This window comes from Fukomys damarensis, unplaced genomic scaffold (genome assembly GCF_012274545.1).
Source record: "Fukomys damarensis isolate Sample0158 unplaced genomic scaffold, DMR_v1.0_HiC HiC_scaffold_5, whole genome shotgun sequence".
Lineage (NCBI taxonomy): Eukaryota > Metazoa > Chordata > Mammalia > Rodentia > Bathyergidae > Fukomys > Fukomys damarensis.
In genome coordinates, this window is record NW_022900917.1 from 32,649,516 (window position 1) to 32,666,116 (window position 16,601).

Sequence of the window (16,601 nt, forward strand, 5' to 3'; positions counted from 1 at the left end):
TCCTCTGTTGGTGGTTTCTTTTGCTGGGCAGAAGCTTTTTAATTTCATGTGATCCCATTTTTTTGATTCTTGGTATTATTCTTTGTGCAACCAGGGCTTTGTTCAGGAGTCTTTGCCTACAACTATGTCTTCAAGAGTTTTACCTATTTTGTCTTCCAGCAGATGAAGTGTTCCTGTTGTAAAGTTTAGATCTTTAATCCATTTTTATTTTAGTTTAATGCATGGTGAGGGATATACGTCTAAGTTCAATCTTGGCATGTGGATAGCCAGTTTTTCCTGAAGCATTTGTTAAAGAGACTATTGTTCTTTCAGGGCAGGGATTTGCCCCCTTTATCATAGCTGATGTCCCTGGAGTTGTTTCTGTATCTTCTTTTCACAAGTTTTTTTTCCCCCTAACACGATGCTGTTTTTACCACAGTATTTTATAGTATAACTTGAAGTCTGGCATTGTGGTGCCTCTTCCCTTGCCCTTGTTGGCCAGATTTACTTTTGCTATTCTAGGTTTCTTCTGGTTTTATATGAATTTTAGGATTGCTTTCTTCAGTTCTGTAAGAAATTCATTGGTGTTTTGATTGAGATTGTTTTAAATCTGTATAACAGTTTTGGAAGTATGACTGTTTTTACTCTATTCCTTCTGCCCATCCAGGAACAAGGGATAGCTTTACAGTTTTTGATATCCTTTTCAACCTCCTTTTTCACAGTACTTTTGTTTTCACTGCAGAAGTCTTTCACTTCCTGGGTTAGGTTAATTCTTAAGTAGTTCATTTTTCTTGATGTATTTGTGAAGGCTATTGGTTCCCTAATTTCCCACTTGGTGAGTTTGTTATTGGTGTATAGGAAGGCTATTGATTTTTGAGTGTTGACTTGGTACCCTGATACACTACTGAATTTGAATATTAGTTCCAAGAGTTTCTTTTTTTTGGTGGAGTTTTTGGGGTCTTCTGTATAGAGGATCATGTTGTCAGCAAATAATGATAACTTCTTCCTTCTCTATCCATGTCCTTTTTATTTCTTTCTCTTGTCTTATTGCTCTGTATTAAATAGAAATAGTGGTAGCAGACAACTTTGTTTTGTTCCTGATTTTAGAGGAAAAGCTTTCAGCTTCTCTCCATTTAGTCTGATGCTCGCTGTTGGTTTGTCATTGATAGCTTTTATCAGGTTGAGATAGAGACTTTCTATTTCTATTTTCTTCAGTGTTTTTATCATGAATGGATGTTGGATTTTGTCAAATGCTTTTTCTGCATCAATTGAGATGAACATGTGATTTTTGTCCTTGCTTCTGTTTATGTGGTGTATTACATTTATTGATTTGCATATGTTGAACCATTCCTGCATCTCTGGAATGAATCCTAATTGGTCATAATGTATGATCTTTTTGTTAATTTGCTGCATTCTATTTGCCAGTATCTTATTGAATATTTTCACATCTGTATTCATGAAACAGAATGAGTATAGTTCTCTTTTTTGGTTGGTTGGTTTTGGAATCAGGGTAATGCTTGCTTCCAGGAATGACTTTGGGAGTACTACTTCCCTTTTAATTTCATTAAAGAGTTTGAGAAATATTGGCATTAGATCTCTAAAGTTCTTGCAGAATTCAGCAGTGAATCTTTTGGGACCTGAGCTTTTCTTAGTTGGTAGTATTCTTTTTATTATTATGATTACTTATTGAATATCACAGACTGATATTGACTTAGTTAGGATTTTTTAATGTCTTTTTTTGTTCACCTTTGGTAGTTCAAATATATCTAGGAATTTATCCATTTCCTCTGAGTTTTCCATTTTATTAGAGTACGTGTTCTCAAAGTAGTTACTGATAATCTGGATTTCAGCAAAATCTGTTGTGATTTTGCATTTTTAATTTCTAGTTGCATGGATTTGGGTTCTTTTATTTTGGTAAGATCAGCTAAGGGTTTGTCTATTTTGTTTAGTCTTTCAAAGAATCAGCTCTTCAATTCATTGATGCTTTGAAATGTTTTTTAAAATCTCAATTTCATTAATTTTTGCCCTGATCTTTATAATTTTCTTCCTCATATTAGCTTTGGGTATTTTTCTAGGACCTTGAGGTGCATCACTAAGTTGCTTTATTTGTGCTCACTCTGCTTTTCTGATGTGGGAATTCACTGCCATGAACTCCCCCTTCAGACTGCCTTCATTGCTCCATAGGTTCTTCTGTGTGGTTCTGGGCATCATCATTTGATTGTAGAAACTGTCTAATTTCTTCAATTTCATCTGTGACCCATTGATTCTTTAAAAGGCTATTGTTTAATTTCCATATGTTTGCACAGCTTACATGGTTTCTTTTGTAGTTGATTTCTAGTTTTATTGCACTGTGATCTAATAACATGGCTGGGATAATTTTGATTCTTTTGCATTCACTTAGGCATGCTTTATTGGCTGGTAGGTGGTCTATTTTGGAGAAAGTCCTTTGTACTGTGTATTCTGTTGTTGGATTAAGTTGATTTGTTTGATGGTTTGGTTTAACTGTAACATTTCTTTGTTGATTTTTTTTTTGAGTTGATCTGTCCATTTGTGATAATGGGGTATTGAGGTCCTTTATTACAATTGTATTGGTGCTTATCTGATTTTTCATGTCCATTAGTGTTTGTTTTATAAAGTTAGATGTGCCAGTATTTGGTGTGTATATGTTTATAATTGTTAACTCTTCCTGTTAAATGTTTCTCTTAACTAATAATATGTAGAAATCTTGCTTGTCTCTTCTGACTAGTCTTACCTTAAAATCTACTTTGTATGAAGTTAGCAGGGCAACTCTTATTTTTTTTTCTAGGTTCCCATTGCATGGAATATTGTTTTCCAGCCTTTGATTTTAATCTGTGAGTATGTTGTGAATTAAATGTGCTTCTTGTGTGCTGTGTACTATTTGGTTTTCTACCTTGATCCATTCTACCTGTCTGTGTCTTTTGATTGAGAAATCGAGTCCATTCACACTGAGAGTTACTACCAAGAGGTATTGACTTATTCCTGTCATTGCATTATATTCCTGTTATTGATTTCCTCATTTTCCTCTTTTACTTAGCTGCTCGCCACACTAGGTGTGCTCATTTTTCATGACTTATTGACATTGTTGGCTCCATTGTCTCTTTCTCGGATATCTTGGAGAATTTTTTGTAATGCTGGTTTGGTGGTCATGAATTTCTTGAAGTGCTCTTTGTCACTGAAATACTTTACTTCTCCATCAATGTTAAAAGAAAATTCTGCGGGATTCATAAGTTGTGGTTGGAAGATTCATAAGTTATCTTTTAGGCCTTGACATGTTTCACTCCAAGCCCTCTTGGCCTTTAAGATTTTTGTAGAGGTGTCTGCTGTGATTTTATGGGCTTTACCTTTGTATGTGATTTGTTGCCTTTCTGTAGCAGCTTTTAAGATTTCTGTCCCTGTGACAGACTTCTAGGATTCTAGGTATAATGTGTCATGGAGAGGTTCTGTTTTGGTCATGGCTATTTGTCTGTATACACCTCATTTATCTGTATGTTTATTTTTTCCCCATATTTGGGAAGTTTTCTGCCCTTATTTCTATGAAAAGATTGTTTATGCCATTTCTGTAGTCTTCTGATTTTCCACTTATTCCACTTATTCTTATATTATTAGTCTTTACATCATCTAGCAGCTGTTAGATCAGTTTTTCCTTTCTCTTTTTTGTTAGGTGTTTGTGAGTAGTTGGTCTTTGAAGGCATCATTGTCTTATAGTTCTGAAATTCTGTCTTCACCTTGGTCCATCTTGCTGGCCATCCTTTCAATATGACTTTTAATTTCCTGGATTTGAAACCTCTTCATGGACTCTAATTCTTTGGTAAATTGGCCATTCATGTTTTTAATCATTTTGTTTAGCTCATCTAGCTTTCTTCTGAGAGCTTCTGCATCTTTTCTTGTTATTACTTTTATTATATATTTATTACATATTCTTTAATCCTTTATCTTTTATCTCATCGAGCTGTTTCTGACTTGCTCTGTTATTCTTTGGAGTAACTGAATTTTGAGGCATATACTATCCTGTCCCTTAGTGCTTTCTGGACTGGCTTTGGAGGAGTTGGGGGTTTGGGGAGGCTTTTCATTGCCTTTTCTTCCCAAGTTTCTGTTGTTTTTGTTTGTGTTGTTTTGTGCTGAGGTTTGTGGATGCTTATAATCTAAAGACTTTGCTGCCAGTATAGAGTCTCTTTAGTTGCTTTTCAGTGATTTTACTTTGGGTGTGGCTAACTATAATCCTTTGCCACAGCCCCAAGATTGGACCTCCTTGGCTATTTTGGTAAAGGAGGATGCAGTGTAGCGAGTCAGCAACCAAGATCTCTGGGAATGTGCTGTAGTATTGTTAATGCCACAAAAGCAATCTGAGTGTTGACTTAAAGAGAAATAGCAACAGTTACGAGACTGTTAAAATAGCAAATGAAAGAGCTACAGTATTATCGTCCAAGACAGATTATATATTAACATACCATAAGAAATAGTTATAGGGCTGGGGATTTGGTTCAGTGGTTCCACCACCTGCCTCAAAGATCCTAAGTTAGATCTCTGGTACCAAAAAAAAAAAAAAAAAAAAAAAAAACCGGAAAAGAAACAGCTATGTACTGCCCTTAATCCTAGAGAAGAAACCATTTATTATGATATAAACATTAAGATAACCCAGGTATTGACTTGGAGTTAAAATGTACTAAATATAACAGCTATCTCTCTGCAAATGGTAGAAAAGAAATCAATAGTAATTTTTTAGGATTAATTATCAACATACTAATGAAGCTTATGGTTATACTGTTAAAGATTCAGAGTTTGGGAATGGGAGAATGCAAAATGATAACTGTGAATCCTTAAATTTTATGATACAAGAAGGAGAAGAGAGAAGTGATACAAAGGCTCTTACTGGAGAGTAGAAGGATATCTATGGAATTACATAAAGGTAGGACAAAAAACTGGCGAGAAATAAAAGATAAAAAGAGGGATAAAAATAAAGAAATTAAATAGGGAGTAAAAATAAGACAGAAATGGTTAAGGGGAGAAAATTTAAAAGGGGGAAGAGGAAAAAATACATAAAAGAAAAAAAAGAGATTAGAAGCAAGTCTGAAGGGCAAAGGAAGATTATCTAAGCTCCATGAAACTGGTAAGGACAGGAAGGAAGGAAAAAAGGAGGGGAGGAAGGAAGGAAGAAGAAGAAGAGGAAGAAGAGGAAAAAGAAGAGGAAGAAAAAGAGGAAGAGGAAGAATGAAAGAAAAAAAAACCCAACCCAAACCAAAGAAAACATTAAAAAAAATGTGCAGGGCTGGGGATTTAGCCACCTGCCTCCAAAGTGCAAGGTCCTGAGTTCGATCCTCAGTACAAAACAAACAAACAATGTTCACACTTACAAATACCAAAACAACCAAAAAACAAAATGATAGCACCAAAAAACCAACCAAATCAACAACAACAAAAAAACAAAAAGCAAAAAGAAATTAATCTGTGTTTTCAAGCCTGTGGTTATCTTCTGGGGTCCATAGTTTTGTGTCATTGTCAAATTCAAGGTGTGACCTTGCTCTCACTGGTTGACAAAGAAAGCAGTCAGAGCCCAGATCCAAGCAAGCCAGGATTAGGGTGGGGTGGTGAGGCTGGTACTTCCAAATCCACAGAAAGTCAGGCTGACTCTGGCCTCTGGTGGTGGGGGTGGAGCCCGAGTCATTACCTTATAACACTCTGGGTGACTCTTGCTGGCTTGACCGTGGCTCCTTGACCAAGAATGGGCCCTTGTGGTTGTCCCCCACCCAGTCACCATGGCAGTTTAACACTAAGAGCCCTGAGATGAGGCCAACCCATGGCTGCTCTGAGTCCCAGTTTCAGTGGGCCCCTACCTAAAATGCTGTCTGACCAGCACTCTCTCCAGGGGCTGGAGAACCTCACCAGCTGTTGTAGTTCACAGCACCCACTGCTCCATTGCACTGGTGTGTTCATCGCTGAAGACATCTGGAGTGACTCATTCTCACTGTGTTTCTATGGATTTGATCTTCCTTTCTCATGAGCCAAGAATCAGGAGCCAGGGAGAGAGTGCAAACTGCCCTTTCCTTTTTCTTCACGGTGATCTGTCTCCTCAATTTCTCCTCAGGCTCCAGTTTTTTCATCAGATCCTTCCTGGGTCCCAGGGAATCTGTCTCCCTACTTTTCTTTCACAAGTTGTTATTTTCCAGTGTCTGGATTCTGAATCTTGGCGAGGCCGATTTGTTGCTGTTTACTGCTCTGCTATCTTCTTCCTTCCTCTTGGATTAGTTCTTGAGAGCATGGATTGTTTGTTACGAACTGAGGATACCCCATGTGCTTAGCTCCTTCTGCCCAAGGCCAGTTCCCTTTTTGCTTTTCTACCATGGTGTGATGGGCGAGAGGCCCTTACCATGATGCCCCACCCCGTGCTCTTTGGATCCCCTCTCTACCAGAGCTCTGGGCCAATTAGACTTCTCTACTTTGTTACCAAACAAATATTTTGTTATAGTAACACAAAACAGACTAAGATAGGAGTCTATGGGAATTATATTCTTTTTTTGTTTGTTTGTTTTTTTGAGACAGGGTCTCACTATGTAGTTGACACTGAACTGGAACTCACTATGTAGCCGGTTGGTCTATGGGAATTATATTCTTTTTTTGTTTGTTTGTTTTTTTGAGACAGGGTCTCACTATGTAGTTGACACTGAACTGGAACTCACTATGTAGCCCAGGTTGGTCTCTAACTCACAGCGATCCTTTTGCCTCAGTCTCCTGAGTGCTGGGATTACAGGTGTGTGCTACCACACCAGGATTTTTTGGAAATTACATTCTAATTGCTTCATTTTCACAGAGAGGTAAGAAAAGGAGAGTTACAGCTAAAAGTGAAGATAGAGGGGGAGGTGTTAGAAGTTTGAGGAAGTTTCAGCATATAAAAATAAGACTCAGGAAATATAATGTGATTGCCAGGAAAAAAGAAGGGCTCGCTTAAGGCTCATGTTCATAAATTTATAGAGATACTAGTGAACGTGGCTGTGCAATTTCTACAGTATCTTCATCTGCCCATGTATAGTCATGGCCTAGAAGGAGAAATAGTTTAGCTAGCATTATGGTTTTGACCACCTGACACATTAAAAGAGGCAGTAACAGGGATATCTGAGAGAGATTTCAGTGGTTAAATGACTGGAAGTTGATCTGGGTAAGGAGGGAAGTGAGGAATAATGAAATTAGGGGAGATAAAGTGGTTTTGTTTTTAATGGTTTGGAGTCCAGCGTGGTTGATGGGTAGGGACTTCCCTGGAAAGAGAAGATGTGGTGGTTGGAGGATAGGACCCATACAATGGATGTAGGGAAGGATTGTGATTGCTGATGACAATAAAATCTAAGGAATGACCTTGGGGTAGAATAGATTAACAAAAGTTGGGGAACAAATGGTAGGGAGTCGAGAAACTCACCACAGAATGTGGAAACTTCCTTCATGTGGTTTTTAGAGCGGCCATTCATGAGAACAGACCCACAGTGCAAGAGAGCAACAGTAACTGGGAGGGAAGACCATGGAGAACTGAGGGGACACCACCGCGGTCGCTGGTGAACACCAACGATGAGAAGAAGTCTGGTCACCCAAGGGTGGGTGTCCGGGGGAGGACACTGAGTGACTGAGGAGTGACAAACAGGAAGAGTCTTAGCACATTTCTCTGAGAAGCCTGCAGGGGGAAAAGGATCCTGGGGTGGGAGTGGGGAGAATCTCCCTTGGGAAAGACCGTTTACAGAGGGAATTGAAAATCGAATGGCGACAGCCCACAGGGGTTAGTGCGCAAGGCCAGGGATTTATTTGTTATCAGACACTAAGAACAGTGCTGGAGTATATTTTCTCAAGACGGTTTAGTTCAGCTAGACTCCATGTCGTCAGGAGCAAATGGAAGCTTCAGGTTTCACAGACCTGGCCTAGCAGCAGAGCCTGCAGCACAGGTGATGCCCTCTGAGGAGCTCTGGTAGCTGACAATGTGGCGTTAAATTCCTAGTCAAGGAGTTCCTCTGAAATTTCATTCTGACGGGGTCTATGGGTAGGTGTCAGGAGGATTCCCATATTTCACAGAAGCTCGTTTTTCTCATAACCTAAAATACCCTTTTGTATGACATAAAGCTCAATTTCAAGCTCAAATAATATGAAACCAACAGACACTAGCAGACTATAGAGGAAGGAAAGAAGGTGGTGATAGAATTTAGCTGTCTACACGGACCAAGGATGCACTAAGTATTTTTATCATCTGAATTCATTAATTCATTTTGTTCATTCATTCATCTGTATCACATTGTGTGTATATGGTTGTGTACTGCACTCTGGCTAAGAGCTGGTACTAAAACTACGCCTCAGAGGGTCTTACAGTTAAATGAGAAAAACAGCTAAGCAAACAGAAATTATCAAACAGAGTAATGCATATTAATCATTAATAATTCTTGACTATTCATTATGTACTAGATGCTAAGGTAAGCCCCTTTACATTAGCTCATTTATTCTTTTCAGCGATCCTTATGGACATGATATGAGTCATCTCTTGATAATGCTGCAATAATCCATTCCAAATTTCAGAGGCTCATGACCATAAATATTTATTTTCTTGTGTATTTTATTTTCAGGCTCTTGGTCAGGTGGGCTCGGTTCCAGGCTTTTGATTGCGTTCAAGTCCTCTCCACCAGTGTCCACATTCTCTTTGTTGGGTGTAACAGCAAAGAGGTCATTATCCCTTTCAATGGAAGTGTGTAACAGAAGGCAGATGGTTGTGGATGAAAGAGTGAGTGGGAGGTGAAGGAAGAAAGGCAGCTTCCAGAAACTTGGCTGAGATGGATGGGGAGAAAATGCCAAAACGATTGGAACAGAAGGGAGAATAACTTTTTTTTTTTTTCTTCAAAAATTTGAGTGCTTAAGGTGAATCTGGAGGTTAATAGAGAGGTCTTATTGGATTTGGATTTGGCCTCTGACATTTGCTTCACATCCTATCCCTTGGTACAAGCTGGAGTCCCCTAGGTATGGGGGTGATGGGAGTTGAATATGGCTCACGTAGAGGGATCAGGGACGATGACAATGGCTGTGCACTGAGAGGATGTGGTACAGCTTAGCACGGAGCTGAAGTGACACTTAGCTATTGTATAGGATATGAAGTAACGTATTTATCCTAAGCAATTTTTAAAAGGCTCTCTTGGATACTCTTTGGTTTAAATGGTTTCATAGTGCGGGTAGGTTAGCAAATGGCATCCCTTTATTTAACATCAAAGGAATATATTGAAGGGTCTGCCAAGTCATCAGAACTGGTGTGCTAAATTATAACTGTCAGAGGTGGCTGACATAATTTTGCGTTGACGTTTTTGAATATCAGAGTTCGTATAAAATTTTTTTCTTCATTTTTTTGATCTCTTACTCTTTAAAACCATGAAGGTGATTATAGTTACCACCAAAAAAAAAAAAAATGTCTTTTAGCCTCTAAAGTAACAGCTTCAACTGGTTAGATCAGGACCCCCTCCTAATATCACAGCTTTAATTAGCACTTTTGGCATTTAGGGCTCAGGTGAATAGAAGATATGTAAGCTACTTGAAAAATGTACAGAGAAACAATCCTTTGCACATAATCCCTCCCATAAGCTTTTGTGCTGGAGTTGATGTGGCTGGCAGAGAGGCTGGGCTTGCAGGATGGTGAAACGTTTATCTGCTAATATTCATAATCAGCCACTCCAAAATTCAGGAGTGTAAAGCACACGAACAGCAGGGCATGGTGATGCAGGCTCATAATCTCAGCATGTATGAGGCCGAGGCAGGACTGTGAGTTTCTGGTCATGTTGGACTACATAGTGAGAACCTGTCTCCAAACACAAAAACAAAAACAAACCAAACATAGAAAACAAAGACCCCATAACCAAGCAAAGAGGCAAACAAAAAACAAACATAATGACCCTTGGGTCCCCAAGCTTGCGGGGAGCAAACAGGCTGAGAGAGCTGTTCATATTCCAATGTGGTTTCTGTAGATGTGGACAGGGAGAATAATGGGAAAGGAAAATCTGTGTGGAGCACAGGGCTGGGAGCCATGGAGAACAAGGGATGGGGAGCGCCTTCCTGCGAGCAGGAGAGAGGCTGACACACAGAATGTGTCCCGTCCCCATGGTAGAGACCCTGGTGATGTCTGGGCAGCAGCATGATACCAGAATTTCCAGTCACTAGGCTCTGTGTGTCTCCTGTTCTTCTTCTTAAAGAAAGCATGGCTGTTGTGATTATCCTATCCCATCTCACCATTTCTTAGATTTTAGAGAACATGAACTCAAGTTTCAGATTATCTAAAAAGTTTGGGAGTTACATCAATAGGACCCATATCTAGATGAGAGGGAGAGAGAAGAGAGAGAAACTGTCAGTTGTGCAACGTCCAGAGGTCTGGACATTGTGCTTGATGCCATGGCCCAGGAAGACTTGGTGGTCTTAGATCTTGAAGACGGTGTGAATATTCTTCATTGGGGTGGGGCGGGGAGTGAGCTGAGTATTTTGTGACTAGCAGGGTGGTGGCTCTCAGTTCAGCATATCAAATATTTCTGGCTTTCCTCCTGAGTCTACGGTTAGATTGTGCCTCTCTGCCTATTTGGAGTTCAGTGGGATCATATCGCTTGCTGTAGCCAATAAAATTCGAGGTCTACTAGCTGTGGGTAGAAGTGTTAAGAGAGCCAGTGTAAGATTCTCCATGCTCACACTTTCCTCCAGTACAGTGATCAGCAGCGTTCCAGGGATAGGCAGCTCCTTGGTCTTTGGCTCCAGAGGGAGAAATGACCCAGAGAAGAGAGCATTGTGGACATGCAGCAGGACTAGTGAAATGGGAAAAACAAACGAGCAGAGACTGACGGCCTTGAGGATGACAGCCGAAGGCTTTTCCCTCCTGCTACTCCCACAGAGGTCACTGTGCCCGGAAGATGAACTGCTGAAACACAGCTGCCCACCCACTATGCCTTAGAGACAAACTGTAAAAATAGCATTTACCTCCACCTCCGTACCCTTCGCCAAGTTCTGCTTCTGTAAAATTCTGCTTGCTCCCCACCCTGGCTAAAAACCAGATAAATTTTAGAACGAATGGAGAAACGGGGTTCATGTTCTGGAAGGTGACTTCCGCTAGGCCGGCTAGCGATAATAAACCTGCCTTTTCCTTCAGTTCTCTGAGTGCCAGTCTCTTCCTTGGTCTGCCTGCCCTTGAAGTGACATTGCACTAGCAAACAAAAACTTTGGGTTTTTAACTCATAGAGTTAAAAACATTATCAAAAATGTAAAAATTAGCCTACCCTAATCTGGCCTCTCCTGACTAAAATAGTAGTGAATAAGGCATTGATGATGATTCTGTACAGAGAGTGCGGCATGTGCACGGAGGGCTGAAATGTCACATCAACCACATGTTGGAGTGGACAGCTCAGTGTCTAAGGGGAAGGAGAGATGGTGGGACACTTTAGTGCCATGCCCTGGAGTGCAGATTTTATTCTGCGTACGATAGACAGGGAGTAGTGAAGAGGCGGGAGGGTGTAGTAGAGGTTTCAGTCTGGAGGAAATACTTGTTAGGAGGCTGTTGTGTGTCCAAATGGACTAAAAGTAGGCAGCATATTGAAGAAGAAAGAGCCATGGACAAGCGACTGTGAGGAGTTCAAACTGATTTCACTGGACGATCGACTGAAGATGAGCAATGGGAAACAGTGAGGGATCCCAGATCAGACTGAGGTGTTGTGAGGGCCTCAGGGACCTTAGCTTTCCTTTGGATTCTGTACTTGCCTTCATAACTGGCCTGCTTTGAAGTCAAGGATGATTGTGCTATCTGGGGCTGGAAACGCAGGAGGTGGTTGTTAAAGCCAACCAAATCGTTCCCTTCTCACTCTCTCTTGCAGTTAGAGGTGCACATGTGCCCAATGAATACATTTTTTACTCTTTTTCTTCTCTGAAATGTTGTGAAAGGTGGTGTAGAGCCCCAAAGCAGGTGCTATGATTGATGCTAAGGGTCCCTTAAAGGTCCTTTTTTGAAGACTTGGTGCCCAGCCTGTGGTGCTACGGAGAGATGGTGAAAACTTTAAGAGGTGGGCCCAACTGGAGGTCTTTAGATCACTGGGGCCCACCTTTGAGTGAAACTTTTCTTTGTACAAGTTGTTTATGTCAAGTATTTGTTATAGTAACAGAAAGCTGACTGATTCGACAGGGATCTCACTAGATAAGGGAACAGTGTTTATCAGTATTCATTTGTCCCATACATTTTTGGATGTAGAAGAGTTGGGAGAGATGGGTTAATCATCATATTCATGGGATTTTGTGAAGTTTTACAGAACATTTCAAAGACGTTGATACAATTTAAACAAAGCACAGAAGAAGCCAAAGCTGTTTTAAAAATCTATAAGTGGAACCAGGCTACAAATCGGGTAATTCTCTCTGCAAAGAGCTCTCAGTTTATTTCTGAGGAGGCTTCTTCAGATGTTTTAAGCCCTCCTAAAATACAGCAAGTCCCCACTTTACAAACAAGTTCTGTTCCAGGAGAATGTTTCTAGGTTGGATTCATTTGCAGTCTGACAAAGTGAGTCTTACAGTTCACCTCTGAAAATTTACCACTCCAATACATGTACACCTGGGATTTCCTGTAATGCACTATGGGAGAGAGGCCAAATTATTGTTTCTCTGACCTCAGCTGCTTCTAAACACCATCCAGCCCCAATATACAATATTCTTTTCTTGTTTATTATTTTGCCAGGTGTAGTTGTTCATTTTCCTTAGGTTTCTTTGTGTCCCAGTCCTAGCTTTTTGAGAATGATTAAATGAGTTGCTTCTTATACCTGCCCACCATGGAACCTGCCCTGCCTGAAAGAGGTACCCCCAGGGTGGCAGCCACATGCCTGGATGAGATCCATCACTTATAGGGAGGGGTTCTCAGGTGAGGGCTGCAGACAAATAGTACGAGCATCACCTGGGTAAAGTGTCAGAAATGCACATTTTCAGCCTGAGACACAGTTCTAGAACTCTAGAACCAGAAATTCTGGAAGTATGCTCAGCAATTTGATTTAGTAAGTCCTCCCAGTAACGCTGACGCATGCGGTGAGATTTGAGGATCATCCGATGTTCAGATGATGTAAGGAGAGAAATCATGAGAAGTGGATATATTAGCCTAGAGCAATTCATTCATCACTCACTATGTTGTCCAGACTGGCTGTGAACTAATGGTGATTGTCCTGCCTCAGCCTACCAAGTGTTGGGATTATAGGTGTTTGGCACCATGTCTAGTTTATTTTTTTAAATATTATTATTATTTATCTTTAAGATTAGGTAGCTGGACTGGTCAACAATTCCAGTTTAGGCACTCACACAGCAATATGAAGTGTTTGTCAACTATTTTTAATATTTCAGAAAGCTTCATAAAAATTATGTTTTCTCTCAATATACTACGTGGACCAGCCAACATATCTTCTTTTGCTGTTTGGGGAACCAAATAAGCTCCTAAACTGTGATCTTGTGATAATCTGCGTTCATCTTCCCAGAGCTTTTCACAGGGTCTGGGCCAATGAAAATCATTTAAGCAACACTTTAAAAAATAAGCTACATAAAATCAGCATGAAAAATGCAGCCTACTTAATGTTGATAAGAAGTGGTGACATTTTAGCACATCTATCATTTGTTGCAGTGTCAGATTCTCACAAATATAACAGGATATTCAATACAAGGGCCAGGTGGCCTTGACCCCCACACTTGCCTTGTTAGTATGTCTGTGGAAGATGTTCCAGTGTACTTATTAATAAGTTTACGTGGTTTCAATTGCTTATGATTTTCTGCTAAAACTGGATGCTGTTCCTTTGGCCCCATAAGATCCATCTGGGTCACTGATGGACCCTGCTGTGGCCATGTGTGTGGTATGTTTGTTGGCAGTACAAACTTCAGTAGTTTGGCATGGAAATCACATCTCAACAGACGGCCTAGGCCGGGGGAGGTGTCCTGTGGGTGTCCTGAGAGAAGTCGAGATGGTGCCAGGAACCTTCCAGTGCCTTAGTAGGGGCCCCCTCTTCAGCGTCATGAGGCTGACCCTTTGGTTTGTCCTTCCCTCCTGTGTGTTGCTAAGGGGAACAGGTTGAAGATGTGTCCCGCTGTTTTGGCCTGTCAAAGGGAGGGAGGAAGCGGAGCCACCTGCTGTTGCAGAAGGGAAGTGAATCAGCAGGTCACTGGCTTCCTTTGAACTCCTTCTTGTCTCCTTGCTGGTGAGACTGTGCAATCAACAGCCACTCCTTTAAAATCTGAACACCACGATCAGAACAGGAAGGGGGCAAGAGAACAGACCAAACCTTTGTTAGTTCACAGAACTCCAATTCTTTATTAATCACAGCTTGCTCACAATGACATACAGGAAAATAGCACTAATGAAGAGTAAATATGCAGGCAGCAACCTTCAGGAGTTGGGAGTTGGGAGTTGGGGGAGAAACGACTTCAAAACTGCGATAGGTACTTATGGTGGGTATCTGGTGATTCTCTTAGTTGGCACAAATGCCCTGCTTAGCCCCCCCCCCTTAACTGCGTCAGCTTCACAGATGGAGTGGTTTTTTTTTTTTTTCTTAACAGGCAGGTTTGCCTCACACTGGGAAAAAAGACCAGCTTGAGTGAAAGTCCGCAGTGTTTTTGCTTTTGTTTGTGTTTGTGTTTTAATGCAACAACCAGCTCACAGTTTCCAAGTGGAAAAGTATTCAGTAGCATCATGTACTTGTACTATAGGTAAAAGCTTAAAAGGAACATCATCAATCATGGCATCCACAAATAAGCCACCTGACACATTAATTAATTCATTCCATCAAAAGAACTTAAACTAGAGAAGTAAGCCCACTGTATGAAGAGTGGTGTCATGGCTGCTTGAACCATTGGGATATGGATTTGTGTTCAGCACTTTAAAAGGTTCAACTTTTTGCTTCTACCCAGATAGATCTCAGATCTGTCTTCTAATCCATCCCTTTCTGAAGCCAAAGCACATTTGTAGCACATAATCCAGTAAAAGCAGAAGTAATTGCTATCCTTGGTTGTGTATCTTCGACTGGTTTTGTAGTTTCTAGGCAGTAAGTAGATTATGAGCAAACAAATGTGGAGGTTTACATGGAGTTGAATATCAGTGATGTAGGTATGGTCTCAGTCAAGATCAAAGATTACAAAATCACCTAGGTCATTAGGCAATGGTGGGTTTCTAGCACCATAAACTGTCTACTGACCTCATTTTCTGGTGGAATGAAATGGGTAGGGAATGGAGTTAGACATGGGGAGCTTCAAAAAGAACAGACCTAGCAAATTCATTTGAATGGAAAGACACAACATCAAAAGCCTGTTACAGGACATGTAAGATTATGAAATAACTTGCATAATGCAATACTTGTATTTTTTAACAAAAATGTAAGTATTTACAAAATAAGATCCAAGGTATTTTTTAAACATCAAGCAAAACATTCTGCAAAGAGACCGCATTGATTTTTTAAATTTTTGATTCTGTTTTTTTATAATGAGTTCTTTTTAAACCATGTCATACATTTCCCATACTGATATCGCATGATCCATTATAATATAGGCAGGGGGATTTACTATCGGTGGGGCGTGCCATACCCTCCATCTCTTCAGCCAGACAGTTCAACCTGGAGTTCCTTGTTCCTGCGCACCTCCGCAGCATGCCTCTCCTGCAAGACACCGGGGGAGGGGAGACATGACCAGGTCTTAATGTGGGGGCCACAGACAGAAAGCCAAGATGGCGACGCCATTCTCTGCACAGAGTTGCTCCACTAGAAGTGACCCCTGGCTGTCATCTGCCTTTAGGGTGTTCCCCATTTCAAGAGAACATAACCCAAAGAATAACCACCTTGGAGAATATTTTAGATTTATAGACTCTTTAAACGATGCTTAACACAGGTTTTTGCTTAAAGTTATGATGAAAAAGTCACGATTAGGAGAATTTGGAATATAATGATTTATATAAATTCAGAGAACTGTAGTAACGCATCAGGTTCTTGGTGTCCCTATTATTTTCAGTAGTGTCTGTCCTCCCCCCCAGTACATTCAGGATGTTAGAGTTGCAGATGGACAGTTTGGGAGGATTTCCTCCCACAAGAAAGCTTGGTGTATTGATTGCTTCTTAAACCCTAGTCTTTCAGCACTGCTTGTCAGGATCATAATCTTATTCCTTAAGCCCTGTGGCTTTCAACCCTTTTTCTGAAAAGACTTTCACGAGCCCACAAACTAATCACATTTTGCAGTTGAATATCTGCATAATAAATCTTTCCTTTTAGGTGGCAGTCATTTTATTCCAACATAGGAGCTTTCTCATTTTTGTTTCATCCTCTGAACTTGATTGATTAGAAGCTCACTGAGGGCCTGAACAGTGTTTTCTCATTTATGTTCCACTCGCAAGCCTAATGGAATAGTGCAAGTATGTTGTACAGGACTGGCGATATTTATGTGAGAATTGAAGGGCTAGTCTCAGGCTGAGTACTGAATTTCGGAGGAGACAACTGATGAAGAAAAGATGGATCCTGGGGCTGGGGATTTAGCTCAGTGGTGCTGCTGCCTGCCTTTCAAGAGCAAGGACCCAAGTTTGATCCCCGGTACCAAAAAAAAAAAAAAAAAAAAAAAAAAAAAGAAAAAAA

The 16,601-nt window shown here is 40.5% G+C and overlaps 1 protein-coding gene across 1 annotated transcript in view; it reads right to left on the reverse strand.

Annotated features, from left to right (window-relative positions):
* Window positions 1-14,525: 14,525 nt before the first annotated feature.
* The window catches only part of Stmn2 (stathmin 2), a 57,055-nt gene continuing 54,979 nt past the window's right edge, over window positions 14,526-16,601 (reverse strand). The window contains exon 5 of the mRNA XM_010636232.3: window positions 14,526-15,638. Coding sequence (XP_010634534.1) covers window positions 15,579-15,638 — 60 coding nt within the window. The 3' untranslated portion in view covers window positions 14,526-15,578. The remainder of the gene's footprint in view (window positions 15,639-16,601) is intronic.